The sequence below is a fragment of the Rhinatrema bivittatum genome, chromosome 3 (assembly GCF_901001135.1).
Source record: "Rhinatrema bivittatum chromosome 3, aRhiBiv1.1, whole genome shotgun sequence".
In the NCBI taxonomy this organism is placed as follows: domain Eukaryota; kingdom Metazoa; phylum Chordata; class Amphibia; order Gymnophiona; family Rhinatrematidae; genus Rhinatrema; species Rhinatrema bivittatum.
The window spans coordinates 33,374,952-33,402,667 of NC_042617.1; the positions used below are offsets into that span (position 1 = coordinate 33,374,952).

The window sequence follows — 27,716 nt, forward strand, 5'->3', positions numbered from 1 at the left end:
TGTCCTGTGCATGATCTTCAAGGAGTTTCTCCTAAGCATCTGGGAGCATCTTGTGTCCATGTCACTGGTAAACAGGAAGGCTGACGCTGTCTACCTTGTACAGAAGTCCCTGGGCTTTGAGTGGCGCCAGCTTCCCCACCAGTCGGTGGTAGTGGACTCTGCCCTCAAGAAGGGCAAACGCTCCTGGACTCAAGGTTCCGTGCCCCCGGGTCAGGGGCATAGGGAATGGGATGCTCTGGGTAGGAAGGTGTTCCGGGGACAATGTTAATAACCCGACTCACCTCCTACCAATTGTGTATGTGCCCCAACATTCCCAAACCTCTAGAAGCAGGTTCAGGAGTTGCAGAATGCCTCCCTCAACAGCAGCAGGATGCGTTCCTGGCGCTGGTCCAGCAAGGCTGAGTGTGGTAAGCACAAGGTGCGTTCCACTTAAGACATTTTCGAGACGTCAGCTCGCATGGCCACAGCAGGCATTGGAGCCCACAGGATGGCCTGGTGGAAGGGGGACCCCGCGTGGCCGTGTGGATGATAGCATACTGGGCATGCTCAGTGTGCCAGACAAAGTTCTAGAAACTTTGACAGAAGTTTTCCGTGCTGGGCTCCATCTGATGTTACCCATGTGGGAGGGCTAACATCCTGCTGTCCTAGGAGAACAGCTGTTACAGGTAAGCAACTCTGTTTTCTCTGAAGATAGGTTGTCACACAGACCTTTCCCCTAGTTAAAGCTAATATGCAGAAGTGAGGTGAGCTGCAGAGGAGGACTTCACTGAAAATACCATACATTCTTTAGCTGTGTGAGGTTTTTGCCTTTTCGAGAGTTCTAGAACAAATCATTCAGTGCTAAACAGTCAAGCCACCTATTTGTTTAATTGGACTGCTGACTTCCAGACAGCACCTGTTATAGGAAAGAAATTTTGTCTTCTGTTGGGAAGAGCATAAATACAGACTGTTGCATAAACAGGTTTATCTTTAGATGTCTGAAAATACATTGTTTACTTTCACATATAACCTTTCATAGCCAGCATGTGACATATCTGAATTAATGTGTAAACACACATTTGGATTACAAATATAATATCTACCTCATTTGTGGAGTTGGAATAAATTTTAAAACTCCACATGGTTATATCAAATGTCACATCCAGCTGAAAAATAAACATCTGAGTAGAATAGTCTGTTTTGATTCATATTGGTTATGCTTTTGGCTGCCAGTCAAAACCTTTTCCTCTAGTAACTGAGTATTTGTTTATAAACAAGCTGTAAAATCCTAAAATAGAGCAAGGGAGGGGCACTAGGAAATCTCATTGTCATAACTTTTTTTCTTATTTAGACATTTAAACACAAATACTAAAAATTACCTGCTTTGAATGGTTTATCCTCAGATGTTCAGCACTCTATGTACAGAAAAATACAATTAAAACCTTACCCTGTGCACCTTACTCTTGTGTGCATCATAATCTTCCTTTTTGCAGCTGATGGCTGTCTGCCTTTCATTAGGCCTTTTCTTGTGTTCCTAGAGCTGCACTCTTTTCTGACTCTGAAACGAACTGGAGATTTTATATGTAGCAATCAGCACTTGTAAAAGGGACCCTCCCTTTTCATCCAGCTTTCTGTTGTCTAGTTTACACAGGACTGTTTCCATTGTAACATGCTCATAAGAGACTCCTTGATGTCATAGGAAGTCAGCTTGATTTTAACCCGTCTAATAAAAACCCACTTTAAACCTCTTGATTCTTGTGAGCTCACATACCTGACTAGCAGGCTGATGCAAGAAGCTGTGCTAAAACTGTGCACTGAAATTCTGCTCACTATTTTCTAACACACAAGCTAATTTTTAAAAACCATTCCCAGTGCAGTAAGCTAATATGCTAATTCATCAGATGTTAAAATGTGTGGATACCAGTTAAAATGTGTATTCAGTACAAGATGAATCCCTGTTTTAACTCAGGGGGAGCCCCCACCAAGCACTGGAGTCTCTCACTTGCCTGGAGCCAGTTAGTATGTGTTAAGGAGAGGCCCCAGCTGCAGACCGAGACAGGATGGGGGGTCCAGCTTGCAGCACAGGTAATGGCATCCATCTCCTGTACAGCCCTGGAACCGGTTCCTGCCATAGCACATAAGAAGAAATCAGCCTTGCATCCACTTGTTATAATCAGCTCAGTATAGCACGACATATGGGGCAATAGGATAGGTGAGACACTTGTTGATGTGGGGAACATAGAGCATGACATAGGCGCCCGACTTCTCCCTCAAGGGCGTGAATGCCGTGGTGGGCAACTTCATTCACTGAAGGAAATGGGAGAGGGCACCAGTTTTAATTTCAGGTTATTACACTTTTGATTAGCACTGGAAACTTTACTCAACCTTATTGTATTGACCTGCAAGGTTGTAATTTTAAGAGCAGTCACTTCAGCCAACAAGAGCTGGTGAGTTCCAGGCTTTAGTGATTTATCCACCTTAAAGTAGTTTTCATCATAATGCGATGGTTCTATGCATCCATCTTAAATTTTTGCTTCCAGCATTTTTCTCCTTTCTCTTGTAATGAAACTTCAGTCTATGCACTGGATTACAAGAGCTGTGGACTAAAGCCCAAAGTCTGTCCAGAAATGTTTTTTGACACAATATCATGGTATTTTGCCAAGGGAAAACATACTATTTCAAATTGTCCAATAAATAGATTTCTCATTTCCTGGTAGGATCTACTTCAAAGGCTATGTTGAAGCCCTGTGCTGTTTGAGCAATGATGGCTGTCAATAGGGCCATCTTTAGTCTGGTACAACCACACAAACTCACAGCGGAAAGGGACCTGCAACCATCACACTGCACAGCTCTAAAGATAGCCATATAAGGTGCAAGAGGAAACTGGGTGGTGCATGTAGACAGTGGTAACTTCATATACTAGTGGTGAAGGTATTAAAGTAGGGTGTCCCAAACTTTTAGCCAGTTTTAGTACTTGAAAATTCATATGACCCCTGAGGATAATCAGAACTCATTTTATAGATTTTGCATGCTCTGTTAACGTAAATCTTTTTTTAATCTAACCTTGATTTAAAAAAATGATTTCACATAACTTAATGGTTCTGCATTGGTCTGCTGCACTGTCCTATATGTTACCATATTGCACAATAAGAGCTTGACAGATTGTCCCAAACTGTTGCAGCTCAAATTTTCTGGGCAGAAATTCACTGGTTGTTCATTTGTTGGAGTGTAAAGTTTAAGCTTTTAATGCTTGTATTTAAAGCTATTCATGGGCTAGCACCAAAATGTTTTAACTCTGTTATAAAGATCTATAAGCCAGCACAAGTACTGAGATACTCATTTCAACATTTATTGGAGGTACTCTATTAGACAGGTGCATCTTTCAGAAAAGAGAGAGAGATTATTTGGTTTGATTGGGCTAGCTGTATGAATTCCCTACCCACAGATATGAAAGTTTAGACATTTCTTTCCAAGTTTTGGAAGTTAAGGTATATCGCAAGTCTTTGAAGAGCTGAATTGGATCTTAAGTGAGGTGAAAATGTTAAAACCTGATTGCTGTTTCTTTATTAAATACTAGCCGTTAAGCCCGTTAACAACGGGCTACATTTAAAAAAAAATTTTCGGTCCATTTCCTTCCCACTCCCTCCCCCTCATTCTCCCTCCTCCCTCTAGTCTCCCTTCCTTCCCCCTCCTCCCTCTCCCCTTCCTCCCTCCCCCTCACTCTCTCCTTCTCCCTCCCCCTCACTCTCTCCTCCCCCTTCCCCTTCCCCCTTTCCCCTTCCTCCCTCCCCCTCACTCTCTCCTCCCCCCTTCCCCTCACTCTCTCCTCCCTCTCCTCAGTCACTCGCCCTCTCTCAATCCCCTCCCCTTTCAGATCATCCACAACCGGCAGACGGAAGATCTCCGGGAGGGGGGGTCCCTCCCGCGCGTGCGCGCGGCGCCGCTACTGCTCCTCCCACTCCTGCTTCTCACCGCTGCTCCTGCTCCTCGCCGTGCCGCTCCTGCTCCTCGCTGCCGCTGCTCTTGCGGCCCCAGCGCCATTTTTTTTCGTCGCTGCCGCCGCTCCTACTCCTCCCACTCCTGCTTCTCGCCGCCCCGCTCCTGCTCCTCGCTGCCGCTCCTGCTTCTGCTTCTCACCGCTGCGGCCCCAGCGCCATTTTTCTTTTTTCGGGCACACTCGGCTCTGACCGACGTGCTCCCCCGCGCATGCGCGGTAGAGCTGCTCTCTACTGCGCATTTGCGGGCCGTCGGTCAGAGCCCATTTATAAGGTAGATAACTGAGATTGGACTGGTAAATGTCTGGTTGTATTTTTGGCTTGGTTTTATTTTATATTCTGTGTTTGGTTTTATGTACTTGTAACCCCATCTTTGTGTAGCTGCTAACCCACCTATGAGGCCATAAAAGTATTTGCTAGTCTCTGGGGCTGATTCACTCAGGCTAGCTCTTTTACAGTCTTTCCTTCCCAGGATCTGGATTCTTTGTTGATGAGGGGAAAAATTATTTTTCTGGGCCCAGAGTGACATGGATGACTATGCATTCTTTCCCCTGGGAGAGATGTACTTGTCCTCATTGTGTGTGCTGTACGTGCCAAAGAAATACACTGGAGTTACTGGTTTAGTGTCCAAAAATATTTACTGATGAGTAAGCAGGTGAAAATATGGCAGTCCTCAGCATCACAGAATCTTTCTTTACTTATCCTTTCTATCTATGCATGGGTCTCTATTGCCAGGGCCAGGGAAACATCCATCCTCCAGGGCTTGGTTAAGTGGAGTTCCCAGGTGGGCAGAGGTTGGTTGGGCAGGATAACCCTTTCCAAAACTAGTAAAAGACAGAATTACGATCTCTGCACAGAGTCAAAATCCTCTCTCCCAAGGGGTGAGGACTCCACATAGGTGTCCTCAATGGTCTCAGATTGGTTCTTAGTTGATCTTCCTTATTCTATTTCTCTATCGGACGAATCACTGATGGAAGGGATCCCCTCTGGAGCAAGCAGCTCCTGTTTCCTTGGTAAGGTAGGAAGAGTAGCAGCCAACATTTCCTTCCTAATCTTCTCAACCAAATTCTTCTCAAAAACAGTGGCAAAACATCAGAAGATCCTGACTTTGAGTCACCACCAGTCTTTTGTCATCACTGAGAGTGCAGAAGGGCAGATCTTCCATTGCCTAGGACTCCCAGAGAGAGGGTTCAGGGGTCCCCCAGACTTCTTGCAAATCTCCCTCCCAGGTAGTGTTCAGGGGTCCCACCAGACTTCTTGCAAATCTCTCTGAAAAATCTCAAAACAACCCGGGCTACAGTGTCTGCCCACCAGAGAGTGAATTGACAGAGCAGATTCCTGACCTATCTCACAGATCTAGGTTGGGTTTGACTGAGCCCTAAGAGAAGGCCCCAAAATCCAACTAAGGAAAAGCTCCACACACCGCTTATAGCTCCAAAAATAAACTACACTGCCCCCAGAGCTCTCAGGAGAGAGCTGCTTTTAAGGTCTCTCAAAGGGGATGGCCATTCCAGCATCCTCAAAGGGAGGGGCTGTACAGAATAGTTCCTCCCCAACTTACTAGCCTATACTGCATTTGCTAAAGGAAGTTACCCAGGGCTTATGAGCCCAGAGAGGCCATTACATATTTGTTTTTAGAATGTGGATATATTGTTACCTGCTTAGAACAGAAGATGATGAGGAATATACATTTTTAAAACACATTCTGGAGGATGATTACCACTCTAACATTCACGTCATTATCACTCTTTCAGCATTCCAATTTATCCCCATGTTCAACCTTCTACCCTCTCCATTTGATCCTTTCTCAACTTCCATTCCTCCAGCTGAGCCCCTCTTACATACCCCCCAGCTCCTCTCACCTCCCCAGCCCATCCCCTCTCTCTCATCCCTTTCAGTCATAAGAACATAAGATCATGCCATACTGGGTCAGAACAAGGGTCCATCAAGCCCAGCATCCTGTTTCCAACAGTGGCCAATCCAGGCCATAAGAACCTGGCAAGTGCCCAAAAACCTAAGTCTATTCCATGTTACCATTGCTAGTAATAGCAGTGGCTATTTTCTAAGTCACCTTAATTAATAGCAGGTAATGGACTTCTCCAAGAACTTATCCAATCCTTTTTTAAACACAGCTATACTAACTGCACTAACCACATCCTCTGGCAACAAATTCCAGAGTCCTTTTTGCATTCCCCTCAGCTGACCCTTCTTCACCCCCAAGCCATTCTTTTAACTCACCAACTGATTCATTCCCTCTTCACTGTCTTCCCCATTCTCTTACCTCCTCCCTCTAGTCCGTCTTTCACATCTCTCCAGCTGATCCCCATTCACCCCAGCTTTTCTTACATCCTCCAGTTGACCACCTGTAATTCCTCATCTAATCCTCCATAGTCAATCCTTTACCCACCCCTCAAGTCCCTTCTACATCTGATCCTCCCTCAAACATACCACTGGTCAGGGTCAGCAGAAACATTTTTGTTGGACCCTGGGCAAAAGGTGGATGACAATTGATGGGCAGACTGCTGACAGGGGCATTATTTTTCTCTATGGTAGATTTATTGGTGGGTGAGGAGAGAGGAGAGGTGGCAGTCTTCCCTGCTCTGTGCACCCTCAGACCTTAAATTCTGTCATGCTGGCCCCAAGCTAGATGGTGATCTGCAAGCGGTAACAGCATTAGTAATGAAAGTCAACATGGGGTCTGAAAGCTATTGCAATCACAGAGGCCCTGTAGTGTCCCCAATCACTCCTCACATAGTGCTTCCTATTGCCATAAAAACTCATGTGAGGGCAGTGCTGACTCACTGGCCCCATGCCACCTTCCACTACTAATACTGCAGCTAGAGCCTGAATAGTGCAGCTATTTGAGGCACGTGTGACCCCCCCACCTGAAGGTTTTGTGACTCCATTTGTGGTCCTGACCCATAGTTTAGGAAACCCTGTAACGAAGCCAATTCTGAGACTGGCTGCAGGGACTGGTGGCAGGCCATCCAGTATGCAGCCTATGAGCCCATACATATAGTCACCATAGTGGCAGTCTGGCCCTTAGATAGGCCTCCCTGCTTGAAAGATGAGGTGAACAAGTGTGAAAGCCTGCCTGGGGGAGGGGATACAAGGTAAAGGAGTAAAGATCTAGAGGATAAGGGTGGTCCTAGCACTGGGCTACATACCACAGGGTATTGAAGGACAAGGGGGAGGAAGCACAAGAGACAGATTTAATTTAAAAATTTGGACTGTTAAATCAGAGTAGTCTTGAATTGTCAACCAGGTCACATCTACCTCCCTCTCTCCACTTCTTTCCCCATACTTCCCTGGGTCTCTTCCACATTCTTTTTTCTGAAGTCACAATAGAAGAAACTGCCCATCTTCTCCTCCTCCTCCTTCAAATGTATTACTTCTTCCTCTGACTTCTTCCAACCCAGGCCTTAGAAACATGATGGCAGAAAAAGACCTTATGGCCCATCTTTTCAATTAACATAATTCTCATCATTTCCTTAGAGATCTCCTGTATTTATCACCATGCCTTCTTGAATTCAGATACTGCTTTTGTTTCCACCTCTTCCACCAGGAGGCTGTTCCATGTATCCACTACACTTTCTGTAAAGAAATATTTCCTATGATTAATACTGAGTCTACCCCTTTCAACTTCATCGAATGACCCCTCATTCTAGAGCTTCCTTTCCATTGAAAAAGGATTAAGTCCTATGCATGGAACCTTTGAGAGATTGGAATGTCTCACTCATATCCCCCTATCTCGCCTTTCCTCTAGGATATACATATTTAGATCTTTAAGTCTATCCCCATATGCTTTAGAACAAAGACACTGACCATTTTAGTAGCCTCCCTCTGGACCAATGCCATCCTGTTTATATCCTTCAGAAGGTGCTGTCTCCAGAATTGTACACAATATTCCAAGGGAGGTCTCACCAGGGACCTATACAGGGGCAATATCACCTCCCTTTTTCTGTTTAACATTCCCCTCCTTATGCTGCCAAGCATCCTTCTGGATTTTACGGTCACTTTATCCACCTGTTTGGCAACTTTAAGATCATCAGATAAATTTACCCCCAGATCCTGCTTTTCCTTTATGCTTAGAAGAATTTCACCTCCAATACTGTACCTTTCCCTTGGGATTTTGTATCTGTATGTTTTAGTATTAAATCTTAGCTGCCAGAACTTAAACCATTCCTCAAGCTTTGTTAGATCACTTATTTTTCCACTCCTTCTTGGCTGTCCACCCTGTTACAGATTTTGGTATCATTGGCAAAGAGACACAACTTTCCTGTCAACCTTTGTCACTCACAAGAATGTTGAAAAGAACCAGTTCAAGGACCAATCCCTGAGGTACACCGCTTGTAACAAGCCCCTCCTCAGAGAAAACTCCATGTACCACTACCCTTTGTCACCCTGGACGGACCACCTAAATTGATGTGGACCAGCTGTCTGGTAGGATTTGGAGATTCCTGAAGAGTTGGGGAGGAGGAGTTTCCTCCTATGGCTGAAGAGCATGGGGTTTCCTTCTGACGCCAAAGTGCAGGAAAACTACATGCTCACCCTCAGTCTCAACTCAGCCATACCCTCATGTTTTGGTTACAGAAATTATGATAGGAGCTGTGCCATTTACACCCAGAGCACAAGAAGGAAAGATTTATCAGGCCTCATTCCAAAGGATAGTGTAGCCAGGAGCTAAATTTACTTTGTCAATGGGGGTAGATGCTGCACTTTAAGGGGCCTGGTGCAGCCTTTATAGCTGTATAGACAGCAACTTGTTTATTCACAAAGCTGGCATGGGGGGGGGGGGCAGTCTGGGGCTCAGTTGAGCCCAATGATAGTGTTTAGTCTGCCAGCTTGATCAGCTGTTCAGTGCCAGCAGTTGCACTCGGAAGCAGCAGCACTGTGTAGAGCTGTGGGGCTTGGAGTGAAGCTGCTATCAGGATATTTTAGGTCAGTAGACAATTTGATTTATATTCAGCTTTTTGGCATTTCAGAGCAGATTACATTCAGGTACTGTGGATATTTCTCTATCCCAGAGGGTAAAGTGACTTGCCCAAGGTCACAAGGAGCGGCAGTGGGATTTGAGTCCTGATTTCCCTGGTTCATAGCCTTCTGCTCTAACCACTAGTCTATATATAGCTGCAGGTGATTGGGTAGGAGCTGATACCTGTGTGGATGCAGAGGGTGGCTTCAGTGCGGGTCTGCTTCCTGCAGCGACTGCAACTGTGGACCAGCAAAAATACTGTCTGGCGCCCATGCTGGTTTGTGGACCAGTGGTTGAAACACTGGCATAGCTCACATGAGCCATATGTATGACTCCACTGAGCTGCTTTTATTGGAGAATGAACTTTATGAGAAAGTAATTCCACTTTCTCCTTACAACTATCAAGAAGAGAGATGTTCCAATTTGTCTGACATTTGAGTTGACCAAGTTTGAAATCTGTTTAACCAAAAGTTTTAAATAAAACTCCAGCATTGACATGTGATGATGTGAATGCAGTACTGCAATGAAATACTTCAAAACTTGTGATCTGTAATAATTCAGAAGTGTACAAACAGTACATGCTACTTGTTATAATTAAATCTTACAGAATTAGAATATTTACATTAACACAGTCCTGTGTGAGTGTATGTTGCCAAGCATGTTTGGAAGACTGTTTTTGTATTCAAAATTTAAAAATGTAATTATAGTTCTACTTTGCCTCTGTGGCACAATGCAATAATTAACTTTTTCCTCTGGAATACCAATGACAGATTGTAATGTTTATAATATCTGAGATTTGAACAGAGCTACCCTAGGTAGTTTTTGTTGACTCAGTGACTTTGTCAGAGCTCTTCATTTTGATTTCAAAGACAAAATTTGAGATTTGCAAAGAATGGGCCAATTGAAATAACATGGTTAAGACACTTCATGTCAAATACTAGTTTTTGGATTTCTTTGTTTTTATATTTTTAAGAAGGAATGTATTCTGTGTATAGTAAGCAATTATATAAGCCACTGCAGGGGATGATAATTTTCTAGATTGGGGTCTGTCCTGAATGTTGTGTAAACTTTCATGCTGGGTCAGACCAGTGGTCCATCAAGCCCAGCATCTCTCAACACTGACCAGTCTTGGGGATCACTGCAGGAGTCAGAGGAGAGGGCCCACGTGTTCCATTCTTGCTGCCTTGGGATTTGATACTCAGCTTTTCCTCTAACTGGGGGATGGGCACTCCAACCCAGCCGACATCATCCATCCGTGCCTGTCTTGTCACATAAGAGCCACAGCCTACCTTGCATGCCAAAGGTGTGTACACCTTTAGGAGGCAACAGGGGCACATTGAAAGAACTTGGAGACCCATATACAATTGTGAGTGCAGTTGTGGCCACCTTGTCATTGCAGTTTTTTCCTTAGACATCGAGGGTCCATTTTCCAGGGGGCTAGGCCACTTATTGTCTGGGCAAGAAGAGAGGTTGTATTCAAGTTGTTTCATCAAAGCTCGTTTTATCCTCATCTGATTCAGCCAACTTTAGATGGATTTATGGCCCTCTCCTATTCAAGGTAGAAATTTGGGACTGAATAGGCTAGGCATTTGTCCTGTGGCTCTTGATGGGACATCTTTCACTCAGCCCTGATAACTGTGCTCCTTCCCCGGGGATTGGTGTTGGGTCTTCTGCAGAGTCTTTGTCTGAAGTTGTCAATACCCCTGCTCCAATGAATAGGAAGTTCCCTGATGAAACTCTGGCACTGGAATCTGCGCCTTGGTGTGCTCGGGGACTGGTTATCAGGCCCCTTTCAATTAAACCATCTGTAGTGACTTTGGTGACCTTATGGACTGCTATTGTGAATATAGAAAGGACCCTAACTGCTAGCATTGATGGGCTCAATGAGGTCTCCTCCGGTATCAGCGGTCCTCTCCCCTGCTGATACAATGGGCTCCTCAACTCGCGGGGTTTCTGCTGGTGAGCTCAGAAACCGTGTTATCTCCTGCTGCATTATCGGTGAAGGTAGTGGTACAGTTGGGTTTACACATACCTTTCCCTTTCGCTTTGCGGGCATCTGCTCAGAAGGAAACAAGATTCAAATCGGCAGGGAGTCACTCGCTCTGAGCTTAGCGTGTGGCCATTTTGGATCTCTCCTTATTTATTTATTTAACCGTTTTTATATATCGACATTCGTTGGGAACATCACATCGGTTTACACTGAAACATGAATGTAGCATAAGGCTTTACAGAGAACTGAATGATTTTAAACAAGTTAGAACAAAAATTTAGAACAGGGATTGTAACAAAGTTAGAACAGTGATTGAGATAAAGGGACCAAAAATTTACAGTATATACAGGAATACATTAATATTTACAATTTAAACAATATCTAGATGTAGTTGTGATATAGTTTTGATTAAGATAATGCTTTACATTGTAAGCTGGAGATTCTTGAAAATCAGTCCAGATGGTTTAATTTGCATGCGTTAAATTTTCCAGAGTTTCCATTGATATTTTGAGAAAATTCTATCAAATATTGAAAGTTCCATTAAAATCTCTTCCTCTTACTAGTGTTTTATCTTCCCACCTGTTTTAGAGCAAAGCCTACATTGACCTCATCTGTGAGATCTGAGCTAGCTGCAAACACCTAGACCTTACTGGTTTTGTGTTTTGTTTTTTGTTTGGTTTTTTTTTGCAGGGCTCACAGGTAGAATTGACTCATAGGGTGAATAACTGCTTTTGCTCTAGAACCAGATACAAATGGGACTATGAAAATGTTTATTCTGTGCCAAACAAAATATATTTTTCTTGGTCATAGAGTAACATTATTCCCTGATTTATCCAGGCCTATGCAGCTGAGGCACATATTCTGCTTTTTAGACATGAACATTGGGTATTCTTTGGCCTACTTTTATGCTAAGATTTCCTTGTAAATGTGAGAAAGTTGGGGACTGCAAAATATTTTTTCATGAGCCACATCAGTCATGGAATTTTTATTTTTTTTATTTTTATTTTTTTGCGGAATAGGGACAAACCCAACAGTAGCTTTTTCAAGATACTCAGTAATTAGGATAGGCCTCTAAGCATCTTGAAAATTGCCTTGATGTATATGTTGAAAGATGTATTTCCTTTATTTTGATCCCCCTTTTGAGGTCTAAAGACATGGTAATATATAATTTTTTTCCTTATTTCTATATTCTAGTCCATGATGATGCATTTCTTTAAGACTTGTCTTTTGTGTTTATAAATCTAAAAAATAAACACACACTGACTAATGGAAGTAGATTCTGATGAGATCCATTCCATATTGCTCACTGCCAGAGAAACAGGTGGCAATTTCCAAGTCTGCCTGGCTAATTAAAGAACCTGTTTTTTGAAAATTGTTTAAGCCCTTCTTAAACTGTTATACTACTAGCCTTGACCAGATCCTCTGGCAGCAATTTAAGACATTTTGGGGGGGTTCGGGAGGGTGGGGGATTTATTTTAAAGGGTTGGGGTGGGTTTTAGGGATGTTTTAGTGTGCCGGTTTTCCCGCCCTCCCCCGATTTACACGATATTTTAAAAACAAAACCGCGACGATCCAATTCCCTCCCCCCCCCCAGCCGAAATCGATCGTTAAGGCGATCGATCACACGATACACATCTCTAGTATAGAGTTCATTTGTTTGTCAAGTAAAGGCAGGGGTGGCAGAGTTGGATTGGGTTTTTTGTCCATGAGTGTTTCAGTTTTGTCTATGTTGATTATGAGCTTCAGAGAATTTAGGAGATGTTTATTTGAGATAAGTTGAGTCGAGATTTTCTTGTAGGTGTCTTCGATCGAATTTTGGATGGGAATTAGAAGTTGAATGTCGGCGTAGAGGAAGTGGGTGATTCCATTATCTTTTAGAAATTGGCAGATGGGGAGAAGGTATATGTTAAATAGGGTGGCGGATAACGCTGATCCCTGGGGAACTCCAGTGTTGAGGTTGATCTTTTTGGATGGGTTGTTATTGATTAAAACTTGGTAGGTTCTGACAGATAAATAGGAAGAGAACCATTGTAGGGTGGTGTCAGTTAAGCCGATTTGAGTCAGTTGTTCTAATAGTATATTGTGGTTTACTGTGTCGAAAGCAGCTGAGAGGTCAAGGAGGATGAGTAGGTATTTTTCACCTTTGTCGAAGCCTCTTAGTATTATGTCATTTAGTAAGAGAAGGAGAGATTCTGTTTAGGTTTTTTCTGAATCCATATTGTTTAAATAAATGTTTATTATTTAAATAAGTTTAAATAACTGTTCCCTATTAACTTATTCCATGTGATTCATGATTTTGTAAACTTGTCTTATCCCCTCTTTTTATCTTCTCAGAGCTAAAGAGCCCTAGCCTGTTTTGGCCTTTGTCAGAAAGAAACTATTCCATTCCTTTTCTGTACCTTTTCTAGTATCACATTATATTTCCTGAGATAAGGCAACTAGCATTGCATACAGTACTCAGTGTGGTTGCTCCATAGACTTATATAGCGTTATGATCTGTTTTATTCTGTTCCTTTCAGAATAATTCCTAACATTTTATTTGTAATTTTGACCACTGCTGCACACTTAGCTGGGGATTTCAAAGTATTGTCCATAATGACTGCAAGGCCCTTTTTGAGGGATAATTCCTAAAATAGAGCTGGGATTATTTTTCCCCAAAGTGTATCCCTTTGTACTTGTTCATATTCAGTTTCATCTGTCATTTCAATTTCCAGTTCCCCACTTTTGCAAGATCCTTCTGCAACTCTTCAGTCTATTAACTACTTGTTTTATGTCTTCTATAGATTTTATCACCTCATTCATCACTCCCCATTCGAGTACAGATTCATGAGTCATTGCACTCCATTGGGAAAACAGACTATACTTCCTATCTATTAATCAGTTACTACTCCACAGTAGGACATTGTCTATTATCCCAAGACTTTTTAATTTCATGTGGAGGGATTTATCAGATTCCTTCTGAAAATCAAGATACACTATAATCAAGTGACTTTCATCCATATGCTTATTTATATTTTCAAATAATTCTAATAGATTAGTAAGGAATAATTTTCTTTTGCTCAGACTAGCTGCCTCTTCACCATTAATCCATCTTTATCTAGCCAGTAATATTTTCTTAAGTTTTCATAGAAACATGGCAGTAAGACCACATTGGCCCATCTAGTCTGCCTATCTGTGCCGTTTATTTAGCCCTTACAATTCCTGTCAGTCCCTCAGAGATCCCGTTTATCCTATGCTTTCTTGAATTCAGATACCATTCTTGATTCCACTACCTCCACAGGGAGGCTGTTCCATGCATCATTTACCCTCTCCATAAAGAAATATTTCCTAAGATTACTCCTGAGTCTTCCCCCTTTTACCTTCAAACCAAGGCTTCCTTTCTGTTGAGAGGTTAGCCTCCTATGTATGGAAACCTTTGAGATATTTAAATGTCTCTCTCATATCTCCCCTCTCTCACATTTCCTCTAGAATATACATGTTTAGATTTTTGTCTATCCCCATATGTTTTAGAATGAAGACCACTGATCATTTTAGTAGCCACCCTCTGGACCAACTCCATTAGGTTTATATCCTTTTCAATGTGTAGTCTCCAGAGTTCATATAGTATTCCAAATGAAGTCTTACCTAGGACCTATACAGGGACAATATCACCTCCCTTTTTCTGCTGACCATTCCTCTCCCTATGCAACCAAGCATCTTCTGGCTATTGCCATTGTTTATCCACCTGTTTGTCCATCTTAAGATCATCTGATACAGTCACCCCCAGAGCCCGCTCTTTGGTGCTTAAAAGAATTTTGCCTCTAATACTGTTCCTCTCCCTTGGGTTTTTTGCAACCTAAATGGATTACTCTGTATTTTTAGCATTAAATCTTAGCTGCCATTCTCTGGACCATTCCTTAAGCTTTGCTAGATTCCCTCTTTATTTTCCACATCTTCCTGGCTGTCTATCTGGTTGCAGATTTTGATAGAATCATCAAAAAGGCAAACCTTTCCTGACAATCCTTCTGTTATGTTGCTCATGAAAATGTTGAAAATAACCAGTCCCAAGACTTCCAGTTATGCAACGCTGCAGGGAAGTCACTGAGTAAGTGAGCTCTGTTGGGGCTTTCAGTTTTATTATATTGTTTCCCCTATGACAGTCTTACCTTGTTGGCAATGTAGAGGACAGATATTGGAGCTTGCTTTATTTTGGCTTGTCCTTTAGGACTTTGTACACCCAAAAGAGATGACCAAGCAATTTACTGACACAACCGTGATTGAGCAAACCATCGCGAACCTAAAGAAAGATCTCAAAAGAAATTTCTCGAATATTTTTGCTTCTCTCAGTGAAGGATTGTCAAAATTAGTCTATGGATGATGTGAAAGACGTTATAGTAAAACATTCATCGTGATGGTTCTTGATAACCATGTGGCTGTTATAATTAGTAAGGTTTGGGTGGACCTTTGGACACTGTGGCAGCTGACCATGCCCATGGAGGGGGAAGTCCCATGAGGGGCCACAGGTCAGGCTCAGCTTAGGACACACAAACACAGAGATTGATCTTTTATTAGACAATGGGATGAAGCCACCAGAGGTGGCAGTAGTGAGCAGCAGAAGTAGCCCAGCTGGGCTAGTATCCCTCAGGTGCTGGAAAAGCGACTCCTCCGGTAGCAGTGCTGTAGTGGAAAGAACTGAGACTGAGTACAGTGGAATATGCACAAAGCCCCAGTATGGAGAACCCCAGGATAGGGAGAGCAGGCCCTCGAGGAGCGAGTACCCGGTTCCAGGAACAGCTCTGTGGTGAAGATGGTAGTACTCACTGGTGTTGAAGATAGCGAATCCTTCCTGGCAGAAGAGAAGGTAGGAGCAGGCAGCAAGTCAAGGAACATGACCCTCGAGGAGAGAGTACCGGTTTCCTGATAGCAACCTGAAAAGCAAGTGAGGCCCCCGAGGAGCGAGTACCCCGTGAGTGTTAAGAGTCCAATGGAAGATTGGAAGCAGAGAAGCTGGATACGGAGAGCGAATCCCATCCGTAAGATTCCCCCTTGCTAACTCAAAGCTAGCAAACATCGTAGGCTTTAAATATCCAGGCAGCGTGACGTCATCACAGGGCGATGCTCCTGAGGTTCACGCCAAGTAGGAAATAAGAGTGAGGGCTGCGCGGCGCGCACGCTGTAAGGTACCAAAGAAGCATGGCGGGAGGCAGCACCCAAGCCATCCTCTCCGGGGACGCCAGAGAGGATGGCAGGCGGATGCTGCGGCAGCCAGGCATTCATCCATAGCAAGAGGAGGTGCAAAGCAAGAAAGGTAGGCGGAGTGAAGCCGTCGTTTTTATATTTGTGGATTCGATTTTATAACGGTGAAGTCTGTGGTTGGGGGGGGGGGGGGGGGGGGGTTGGGGATTGGTTGTGTGTTCCCAGATAGAGAAATGGGTTGGATGACATATGCATAGTAATCTGTAAGAAGGGGTTAGTTGACGTATAATATACGGACGCATGTTTCCGCTGTTTGATCTCTTCTCCACGCTTTAAGGCGTGGAGTTGAAGAGAGTACTATGCCATTTGTTCATAAAATCCATGGAAAAGAAGTCTGCCATTCTTGTGGCATGCCGCCAGTTGCTAAGGTTTTAAGTTGATTTGCGATGGTCATCCTATTGGTTAGGTCAGAGATAGGATAAGTTAAAAAGCATATCAGGTATGTATATTTATATGTTTAGTGTAGTTATTTGTTGGTATGTTTTCTTTTGGTATAGTTTGTAATGGAGAAGCCTGGTGTATACAAGCGGTAGCCTGGGCCGTTCATTTGAAGATGAGATTGCAGCTAGGTTAGTGGTTTAAGGTAGATTTTTGGTGTTTTGGATTTTTGGTTTTTCTATTCGAATCTAATCGTGTATTTATGCTTTTTGTAGAGTTTATTCCCCTGATGAAGCCATGAAGGTGAAACAAGGGCCTCTTGTAGGGTGATACTTCCTTGGGCATTTTTTGAAGCCGCTGGGACATCACAGCTTTGAGATGAGCAAGGGGGATACTGAAGCGCTTAAATGACACCACAACTTGGAAATAGGAGAATTCATGCGATATATTCAAGCGACTGTCTCACTAATATAGAAGGATTTATTTATTTTTTATTTAAAAACTTTATGTACCGCATTATGGGCAGGATCTGGCCATCAAAGCGGTTTAAAATGAGACAAACATAGTTAAAGCAATACTATTTATACATATTATAACACAAAATGAAAATAGCATATTGATAGTTTCTCTATACTTTAATATTATTCATGAGCAGTACTTATTATTTAGATCAATATAGCTAAAAAAGTTAACTAATATTGAAGGCAGCAGTAAACAGATACGTTTTCAATTGTTTTTTTAATTATTTTGCATTTTGTGTTAGTCTGATATTTTCTGGGTTAGACTTCCAGAGACTTGGACCTGTGACTGAAAAAGCTCTCACGTGTCATATCTAATCGTGCAAATTTGATTGAACTTCTAGAATACATTTGTCCATGGAGCGTAATTGTCTAGTTGGTTTGTATATTCTAAGCAGTGAGCGTAGCCATTTGGAATTTGCGTTATAAATTAGGTTGTGTATAATTGTAAGGATTTTATAGGAGATACGGTATGATATGGGCAGCCAGTGAAGCTGTTGTAGAATTGGCATTATATGATCCATGTGGGATAAGTTAGCTAGTATTCAAGCTGTAGAATTCTGAATGAGCTGTAGTGGACGGATAGTGGTATTTGGCAGTCCTAGATATAATGCATTACAGTAATCTAGGCTTGTCAATATTAATGCTTGTACAACTGAATGAAAATCTGAGGAAAATAATAGAGGTTTAAGTTTTTTTTTTTTAGCATGTGAAGCTTGAAAAAGGATTTATTTACTAGAGTTGATATGTTGTGTGACATGGATAATTTAGATTCGATAATGACACCTAGATTTTTTACATGAGGTTTTATTTCTAGTACGTGATCATTGAATGTGAAATTCTTTGGAGGTTGGAAGATGGAATCTGGAACTGATGAGAGAAAATCAGTTCTGTTTTTGAAAGTGTTTAATTTTAGTCTTTTATGTGACATCCAGATTTTTATTGAAGTTAATGCCGCAATGAAGGATCATCTAATAATGAATTTTAAAACAAGGACATTAAAGTGTTCAATAGCAATGTTTTAGACAATTGATCAGCATATGGTAGTGTAACAGCTAATTGATACATTAACACAGAAAGATAGCAAAAGTGTAGTGGCAGGACTATAAATTGTGTAGAAATTTCTTTCACAGGATCATTGTATTGTCATTTCATGATCTATATGTTTTTTGTCGTGCTCTTCATTGTATATGTTTTATTTTTAGTGATGACATGGTTTTAATGGATGAATGGGTATGAGTGTACTGTTATGTACTTTATTGGTTTGTATATTTTTTTTCCATGTGATACTTTTCTGTGATATTTTTGGAAAATAAACATTGACTCTCATTCATGTGATATGTTCCCAAAAAGTGGAACATATGGCCCAATTACCTGACTTTAAAAAGGAAAAGGTGCTTCAAGAACGTTTGGAGGTTAGGAAAGTCAAGTGTGCAGGAATAACTTTGGGCTGCCAGAACAGCTTAAGCATTTGGAGTTGCTCCAGATTTTTCAAGTATAACTCCCTGAAGCGTTGGGCCTCTCATTAATGACTGAGCCCGTTGTGATAGAAAGAGCTCATCATGTAGGCCCCCGGGGGGAGTAGTCTGCCAGTCATAGCAAAGATGTTAAACTACTCCGACAATTTAAAGTTGATGAAAGCATATAAAGAGCAAAAAGTAACATTAGAATATGAGGGGCATAAACTCTTTTTATTCAATTTTTCAGCTAAGGTTACTGAAACTCGTCGATTGGTTTCTATTTGTTCTGAGCTGGCGCGTAAAGGAGTGAAATTTCTCCTAAGACAAGCAGGATGTTAGTTCTCACACATGAGTGACATTTATTTATTTATTCATTTATTTATTGGTTTTTATATACCGCCGCTCATCAGAGATATCACGTCGGTGTACATAGAACAAAATCCGCAATTGCGTTTTACATAAAACAGTAAGAAAAACTGAGAAACAACTTTACATTATAAAACGGTTAAATGCATTAACAAAAAACAATTTATAAAATATAAAGAGATATATAGGGATAATGTTAAAAGGGGAGAGCTTAATATTACAGTTTATATACAATTTATAAAAGAGTCAGGGGAGGATAGTGGAGCCCAACATGACAAACGTTTGTCAGTTTCTAGAACTTTGACTGGCACACTGAGCATGCCCAGCATGCCTTATCCATGCGCGGGGTCCCCCTTCAGTCTCTTTCTTTCTTCAAAGTGTTTGCCTCGTGGTTGTAGAGCTCTGCTCTTTTGAGTTAATTTTCTTGGTTCTTTTTCTGCATCAGGTCCCCCTTCTCCCCGTCGGCACTTCGATAGGGCAGTATGGTAAGTTTTATCCTACTTTGTGGTCAATTCCTGACTCTGCAGTTCCTCAGTGACCGCCAGTCATCGACCACTCACTGGCGGTAAGGTTTTATCGCATTTCACAATGTCTCCTACAAGGCCTGTTTTAGTTGATTTGAAGCTCCCGGAGCACCAGCCATGAGGGAGAGGGAGAGAGAAAGAGTGGTTGAATGCAAGAAAGGTCTGGCACTTATCGCAAAGTCTGAAATGTTACCGCAAGATGGTCACCTTGGGCTCGCTTCTACCTCTTCTACAAAGAGGGGACTGGCTCTGCTCTTTAGACTTCCAGGACGCATACAGTCATATTGCGATAACTCCAGCTTATCGCAAATACCTGAGGTTTCTAGTAGGCCTCAAGCACTAACAATATCTAGTGCTTCCATTCGGCCTAGCGTCTGCACCATGAGTCTTTACAAAATGTCTCATAGTCATCGCAGCCTTCCTCAGAACCCAAGGTGTTCACGTCTACCCCTACCTGGACGATTGGTTAATCAGGGCTCCCACTCGGCAAGCTGCTCTGTCGTCCCTCAATCTAACCTTACACACTCTAATTTCATTAGGATTTCTCATCAACTACGACAAATCTTTAGTCCCATCTCAAACCTTGTCATTCATTGGGGCAGACTTGGACACCTTACAGGCAAAGGCTTTCCTGCCTCGACACCGAGCACTGATTCTTGTGTGTCTTGCTTACCAGCTGCAGTCTCAGCACTCCGTGACTGCGTGCCAATTTCTGTCGTCCATGAGGCTCATGCACTGGACTCTGAGGTCTCAATGGACTCAATCCATTCAACCATGGCGACGGTTGTCCACGTGACCGACTCACTCCGTCTGTCTCTCATCTGGTGGAAAAATCAGATCAATCTCCTCCAGGGCTTGCCCTTCCAGGTTCCAGACCCTCAAATTACTCACTACCGACGCTTCCAACCTTGGTTGGGGAGCCCACGTGGCCGATCTGCAGACACAAGGGTCTTGGTCTCCAGAGGAAGTCAAACACCAAATAAATTTCCTGGAACTTCGAGAAATCAGATATGCTCTCAAGGCTTTTCAGGAATGCCTCTCAAATCGTCATCCTAATTCAGACGGACAACCAGGTGGCCATGTCGTACATCAACAAAACAGGCACGGGCTCCTTCCTTCTGTGTCAGGAAGCTGCACAGATATGGGCGGAAGCTCTCTCCCATTTGATGTATCTCAGGGCCACCTACTTGCCGAGAGTGGACAATGTGCTTGCAGACAAGCTGAGTCGCATCTTTCAACCGCACAAGTGGTCTCTCAACCCCTCAGTAGCGAACTCCATCTTTCAACAATGGGGATACCCTCGGATAGACCTCTTTGCGTCCCCACAAAACCGCAAAGTGGAGAACTACTGCTCTCTCATTCGCAGCAAACACTCTCAACCCTGAGATGCATTCTCCCTCTCATGGGCAACCGTTCTGCTCTGTGCATTCCCTCCACTTCCTCTTCTCTCAAAGACTCTCGTGAAGTTACGTCAGGACAAGGGAACCATGATCCTGATAGCACCTCACTGGCCACACCAAGTGTGGTTTCCAATACTTCAAGATCTCTCCATCCACAGGTACATTTCCTTGGGAAAGGACCCGCTTCTGATCTCTCAAAACGACGGGTACCTAACCCATCCCAATCTTCAGGCCTTGTCCCTGACTGCATGGATGTTGAAAGGTTAATCCTTCAGCCACTTAACCTTTCCGGTCCAGTTTCCCATGTCTTGATTGCTTCACGGAAGCCTTCCACGAGAAAATCTTACTTCTACAAATGGAAAAGGTTCACGTCATGGTGCTCTTCTAAGTCCCTTGACCCCTTTTCTTGTCTAATCCTGAAGTTTCTGGACTATCTCTGGCATCTATCAGAGTCAGGTCTTAAGACTTCTTCAATCAGAATGCATGTCACTGCAGTAGCCGCCTTCCATAAAGGTGTCGGGGATGTTCCTATATCAGTACAATCCCTTGTAACATGTTTTTTGAAGGGCTTGCTCCACATCAAGCCTCCACTACATCCTCCAGCCCCTTCTTGGGACTTTAATCTGGTTTTGGGGTGGCTCATGAAACCACCATTCGAGCCTCTTCACTCTTGTGATCTTCGCTATCTCAACATGTAAAGTGATTTTCCTTTTGGCAATCACTTCAGCTCGCAGAGTTAGTGAATTACAGGCCCTAGTTACCTATCTGCCTTACACTAAACATCTGCTGGACTGGGCAGTACTCCGCACTCACCCTAAATTCTTACCTAAGGTAGTTTTGGATTTTCATCTCAATCAATCCATCATACTACCTACCTTTTTTCCCAGGCCCCATGCCAATCCAGGAGAACAGGCTCTGCATACCCTTGACTGTAATCTGACTCTAGTATTCTACCTAGACCGTACAGCTGCCCACAGGGAAAGCACCCAATTGTTTATTTCCTTCCACCCGAACAAGTTAGGGAAGCCTGTGGGTAAGCAGACTCTCAACTCCTGGTTGGCGGACTGCATATCCTTTTGCTATCAGTAAGCAGGCATTCCATTTCAAGACTGTGTTAAAGCACACTCTGTGAGGGCCATGGCGACTTCAGTAGCACATCTGCGCTCGGTGCCGCTCCCTGACATTTGCAGGGCTGCCACCTGGAGTTCTCTCCACACCTTTGCAGCCCACTATTGCTTGGACAAAACCGGAAGACAAGATTCCATCTTTGGCCAGTCTGTCCTTCGTAACTTGTTTACAACGTGACGTACCTACACCCTTCCGCCTGCCCGGTGGGGTTCAGGATGCCCTCTTTCAAATTCCACCCCAGTTGTTGTGCCTGTTGCACGCCTTTGGGTACATTTGGTGCAGGTTCGGACATTCTCAGCTCGGTACTCACCCATATGTGAGGACTACCATCCTGCTTGTCCTGTGAGAAAGCAAATTTGCTTACCTGTAACAGGTGTTCTCACAGGACAGCAGGATGTTAGCCCTCACGAAACCCGCCCGCTGCCCTGCGGTGTTAGGTTCATAAGGTTTTATTATTTTATTTTTCGGCCCTGCCTGTAGCTTTTAAATAAGACTGAAGGGGGACCCCTGCTGGCTACAGGGTTAGTGCCATGCTGGGCATGCCCAGTAGGGGCCAGTCAAAGTTCTGGAAACTTTGACAGAAGTTTTCCGTGATTGGGTTTCATCCTGATGATGTCACCCTTATGTGAGGACTAACATCCTGCTATCCTGTGAGAACACCTGTTACAGGTAAGCAACATTTGATATATTAATAGAAAATATCTTTTTACTCAATGCATAATTAAGCTCTGGAATTTGTTGCTAGAGGATGTGGTAAAAGCTATTAGTATAGCTGTGTTTAAAAAACGGTTTGGACAAATTCCTGGAGGAAAAGTCCATTAACAAGTAAGGAGAGTTGCAGAAATTCACTGTTTATTCTTGGGATAAGTAGCTTGAACTCTATCTACCCCTTAGGATCCTGCCAAGTACCTGTGACCTGGTTTGGCCACTGTTGGAAACAGGATACCTGGCTTTTGATGGATCCTTGATCTGAACCAGTATGGCAATCCTTAAGTCTAGTTTGATCCCTTGGAAAGCAGACACCAGGAGGATAGTGTCAGGAGTCGTCTTCCTCAGAAGAATGTCTTTCGACCTCTCCTGGGTCACACATCCCCTGTGTGGAGAAGCCCTTGGGGCTCTGCTCTCTGCAGGTTATCACCGAACTGGAGCCTAGATTCTTTGAATCTGTGCCCCTCCTTGTAGGCCAGGACTGGGGGACAGCAGCGGCAGTCATTGGACTGTGTTTGCTGGGATCCCGCCATTGATTACTGTGGTGGCCTACCCCATCTGAGGGTAGCTGCCAGTGGCAGATTGGCCGCTTCTGAACCTCAGTGATCAGTGATTGTAACTCAACTGGTTACAGGAGGCCTCGATTCCCATGGCTTTCCTGTTCCTTCAGGAAAGGGAGATTCAACTGGGTTCCCCTCTAGACACCTATTTGTCCACCCCTACAAGGAGTGTCTCTCAATCCCCATTTCCCAGAGAAGGGATGTCACTGCTTCTGACTGGTGGTCGCTCTTCCTCATGGCCTCCAAGAGCTGATCAAGCGGTAGCATTCTCCTTAGGTCGTGTAAGGCACAGTAGGTCTATTTTGTGAGGTAGCCCCCCAGTGGAGATTAGGGGTTTCTCCCATCCAGGAGTCACCTTTAATACCTGCTGAGCTCAATGGGCATTTTTTCATAAGGACCACTATTGCCAATCATTCTCACCTCAGGAACCCTACCTCAGTGAGGAGGGTTCTAGTTAGTCTAATAGGCAAATATGCCTTTCTAACTATTGCTATATCCTTGGCTGAGGGAGTTAGGGGACAAGGGACCCCCAAAACAGAGCAGGTACTCTTTGGATGCAGTGGCTTGCAAGCTTTACTTTCCCATTTTAGGGATAACCCTGTTTGCGGACAGAGGAGTCCGTGTTCATGCAACGATTGTTCCATTTACTGGGCCTTGTGCTTCCTTGGGGGAAGTATATGTAATCATGACTGAGGTATTAATACCTAAGCCAAGTTTGTGGCAATCTGTTCCGAGATCACACTGACTCTGCCCTGGTACTCTTAGGGTTTCCAGGCCAGTGAAGAAATTCTGTTCAACAGGGGTCTGCACTTGTGGCACCTCAGCTTCCTGTCTCTTGGTGGAATGTTTCTGGATTTCTTCCCTGGGGGATTCGCTCTGTTTCAACTGTTCCAAGCAGACTGAGGGCTCTGTGGGTAACTCCTTACTGGATTGGCAGTGAGTTACTTGCTTGGGGTTGAGATATACAACCTAGCGACTTGTTCTTATCCCTGCAGTCCAGCGGTCTGCCTCCTTGTGTGTTTCACTCCTTCTGATTGACAGGTGGAATGTCGAGGGGAGGAAAAGCTTGGGCATTCTTGGTATAACATAGTGTTACCTGAAGGGAAAGATGCACCACTATATTTTCGCCAAGTTCTGGCCAGCACTGCCTTTAGTTTTTCTCACTTCACTAAGTTGTCCAAAGTGCCTTCCTGCTCACCTATAGACAGGATGGATAGATAGCCCTGCCCTTGACAGGGTGCAGTGGGTGTGAGCTTCAGGCCAAACTTGTCACCCTGCAATCCTATTCAGGGATTGCCTTTCATTCCCTGAAACTCTTGATGCTGTCATGCATAGTCAGCTATGTCTGGTGGATTGACTTCTAAGGTCTGTCACAGACTCTACTGTTGCTGATTATTCTTCCAAGCACTGCTTGGGTTTTTTCTGCCCATTGTGCTTATCAGCCAAACATGGGCACACTTCTGCAGATGCATTCTGTCCTTCAGTTGCAATGGACCTCAGTTTCTTTCTGGGGAGCTCTCAGGCCCCAGTTGTCTTTTTCAGTTGGCATGTAACAATGAAGGAAACAATTTGGTCTTCATCCAAGAGTCCTTCTCTTATTTACATCACTAGAGTTTTTCCTGTATCAAGGAGATTCTAGACCTGTTGTCAGGATTCCCTGAACGGAACCCCTGCTTGTAATGTTTTCCGTGATGTGGAGTATGTTTCTTGCTGGCACTCACATCACTCCTCTGCCTTAGGCGCCCCCTGCTAAGCATAGGAGTTTTGTGTCTGTCATTTCTATGGATTTCTCTTGGTAGAACCCAATTCTTTTCCTGCCTACACCCCTTTGTTTGGCTACCTTACAGACAAAAGAGAAGAGGTGGTGCTTTTAGCATGGTGTAGTTTCCTGCTTTGTCCTGCTTGGACAGCCTATAGCTTGGGAATCACCCATGTGTGAGGACTACAATCCTGCTTGTCCTCAGAGAAAAAGCAGTGTTGCTTACCTGTAACAGGTATTCTCAGAGGACAGCAGGATGTTAGTCTTCACAAAACCCACCCGCCTCCACTGGGAGTTGTTTTCTCCATGTATTGGCTATATCATGGACTGAGGGGCTCTGCCAAGGGAGCAAGGTGATGACTACTGATGCACATGCTCAGTGTAGGACATGTTTGAAAGTTCTAGAATCTTTGAGTCAGTCATGATGTCACCCATGTATGAGGACTAACATCCTGCTGTCCTTGGAGAACACCTGTTACAGGTAAGCAATTCTGCTGTCACCTTCATCTTAATTTAGCTCTACCAAAACGCTCTCTGAAGTCAGCTTTGTGGCCCTTTACCATTCTGGATAGATGGGTCATATGCATTTGTCTCAGGACAGTAAGTGTTAGTGCATTGCTGAAGTGATGTGCTAGCATAGAAAGTAAAAAGATTTTACTTTTTAATTAATCTGTGTTTAAGCTTTATTGTTAGAAATATTGTGAAGATATTGTAAACACTTTCTTTTATATTTTGTAAACCGATGTGATATAGTTTGAATGTCTGTGTGTGTGTATATATATATATATATCTATAGCATATAGATGAAGGAAAAACAACCACCACTGCATTGTCTGACCCTACTAACGTTTCAAAGTAATGAAGTTCTCTAATCTGTTTATAAATGCCAAAAATTAACACCTATATTTCACTTAATTGAGGGATATAAAAGATGTGTTCATTGTAGCATAATGACAGTGGATGTGGGTGTTGATGTATGGTTAATGTATCTATAATTCTGAGTCCCCTTTGTGTGCTTGCATTATAGCTGTAACATTCCTCTGAAAATGGTTTTGGGGGTTTTTGGTGTTTGTTGTTGTGTTTTGTTTTTTTTTAGTATTATCCATCTTGCTGCTGCTTAGGTATTCACACATCACTGAATTATTTTACTTTCCTAAGGTATTTAAGTTCATGAAATTAATGCGTTTCCTTCATTACCACTCGAATAATTGATTAGCTTTCTATTTAAATATTAATGGAAGCTTACCCAAGCTATTACCTGGTAGCCATGGTTTCCTTCTTTTCATTTTAATGCTTGCCATGTTTTTTGTGTTGCAGGCAGCTGCAGGAGCAGCAACGACAGAAAGAGATGGAACGAGAGAGGCTGGAGCGGGAAAGAATGGAAAGAGAAAGACAGGAAAGGGAGAGATTAGAAAGGGAAAGACTTGAGAGGGAACGGCTAGAGCAGGAACAACTTGAAAGAGAGAGACAAGAAAGGGAGCGGCAAGAACTTCTGGAGCGCGAACAACAAGAGCGAGAGAGAATTGAACGGGAAAGACAAGAAAGAGAGCTGCAAGAACAGTTAGAAAAGGAGCAATTGGAATGGGAAAGAGATCGAAGGATGTCAAATGCTGGTAAGGATTTCATGCTGGAATGTTTTAGCTTATTGAATGGCTTTTTTGAAAGCTGAAATGAATGTTTTGTACAGTTTAAATTAAATAGCATTGCAGGAAATTGACCCTTGTATGATTTAAGAATGCCTTTCCTTAACATCATAACATAGTAACATACTAATGATGGCAAAAAAGGACCAAATGGGACTTGAGGGACTTGTAGTTTAAAATCTTTGCATTTTATCATATATACTATTTCAAGTGTCCATGACTTATAGCATGCAGTTTAAAAATTAAACGTTAATTTTATGTGTAAAATTTATAAAGCAGCTCCCTACCCCTATTTTTGCACCCTTGGGTGCAGCTGTTCTTGCAATAGTTCTCAAATTAAGTCACAAATTAGATGTTTTGGCATGTTTGCTGTAATTTAATAAATTACATAACATCAATTTGACAGCATGAACCAGAGATATTGTACTTTGTCATGGTTTGTGACCTTGTGAACATAGTGTTTAGCTGCTTGAATAAATTAAATTGTAAAAACTTTATATGATTCTCCTCTAAGGTATTTTAATTCAGCCAATGCCAACAGAGGGAAAATCATCCCAGAAGGAACAATGTTTTGTATAAACCATGTGGTTTGCAAAACTGAGGTGGAGGGGATGAAAGTGTTTCTAAGCTTCCCAATATCCATTTCGGGTCACTCCTCAGGGGTTTACTGGACATCCAGATTCCCCAAATCTCACAGTAAAATCAGATCACACTGACCACACAATTATTTTTTAAAACAGTTTTACTTGAGAGTGGGAATTAGAAAGGAGAAGAAAAAATATGGAAAAACTACAAGAACATTAGCAATTTGTAAAAAATAAAAAAATAAAAAAATAAAAAAAAATGCTAGAAAAACTAACCAATTATATGCAACAATGAACAATTGCTCCAGTAACTTGACACTCTAGAAAGGAATCGAATCCCTCTAAGCATTATACTTCACTGAATGAAGCATAGATAAGAGAGAAAAACATTTATACACTGCTCAGGAAAACAGTTCTAAATGGAACAAAAGGACGATAGTGGAAATGCTCCCCTTTTTCAAAGTCTCATTTTTTTTCATATGTAACAATTGTCTCCTTGCATAACGTTCTGTTA

The 27,716-nt window shown here is 42.9% G+C and overlaps 1 protein-coding gene across 7 annotated transcripts in view; it reads left to right on the plus strand.

Annotated features, from left to right (window-relative positions):
* Positions 1-27,716, plus strand: part of ENAH (ENAH actin regulator) — a 432,953-nt gene that overhangs the window by 254,569 nt on the left and 150,668 nt on the right. For all 7 annotated transcript variants that reach the window (XM_029593080.1, XM_029593081.1, XM_029593085.1 and 4 more), the window contains one exon: positions 26,293-26,588. In XM_029593080.1, coding sequence (XP_029448940.1) covers positions 26,293-26,588 — 296 coding nt within the window. The remainder of the gene's footprint in view (positions 1-26,292; positions 26,589-27,716) is intronic.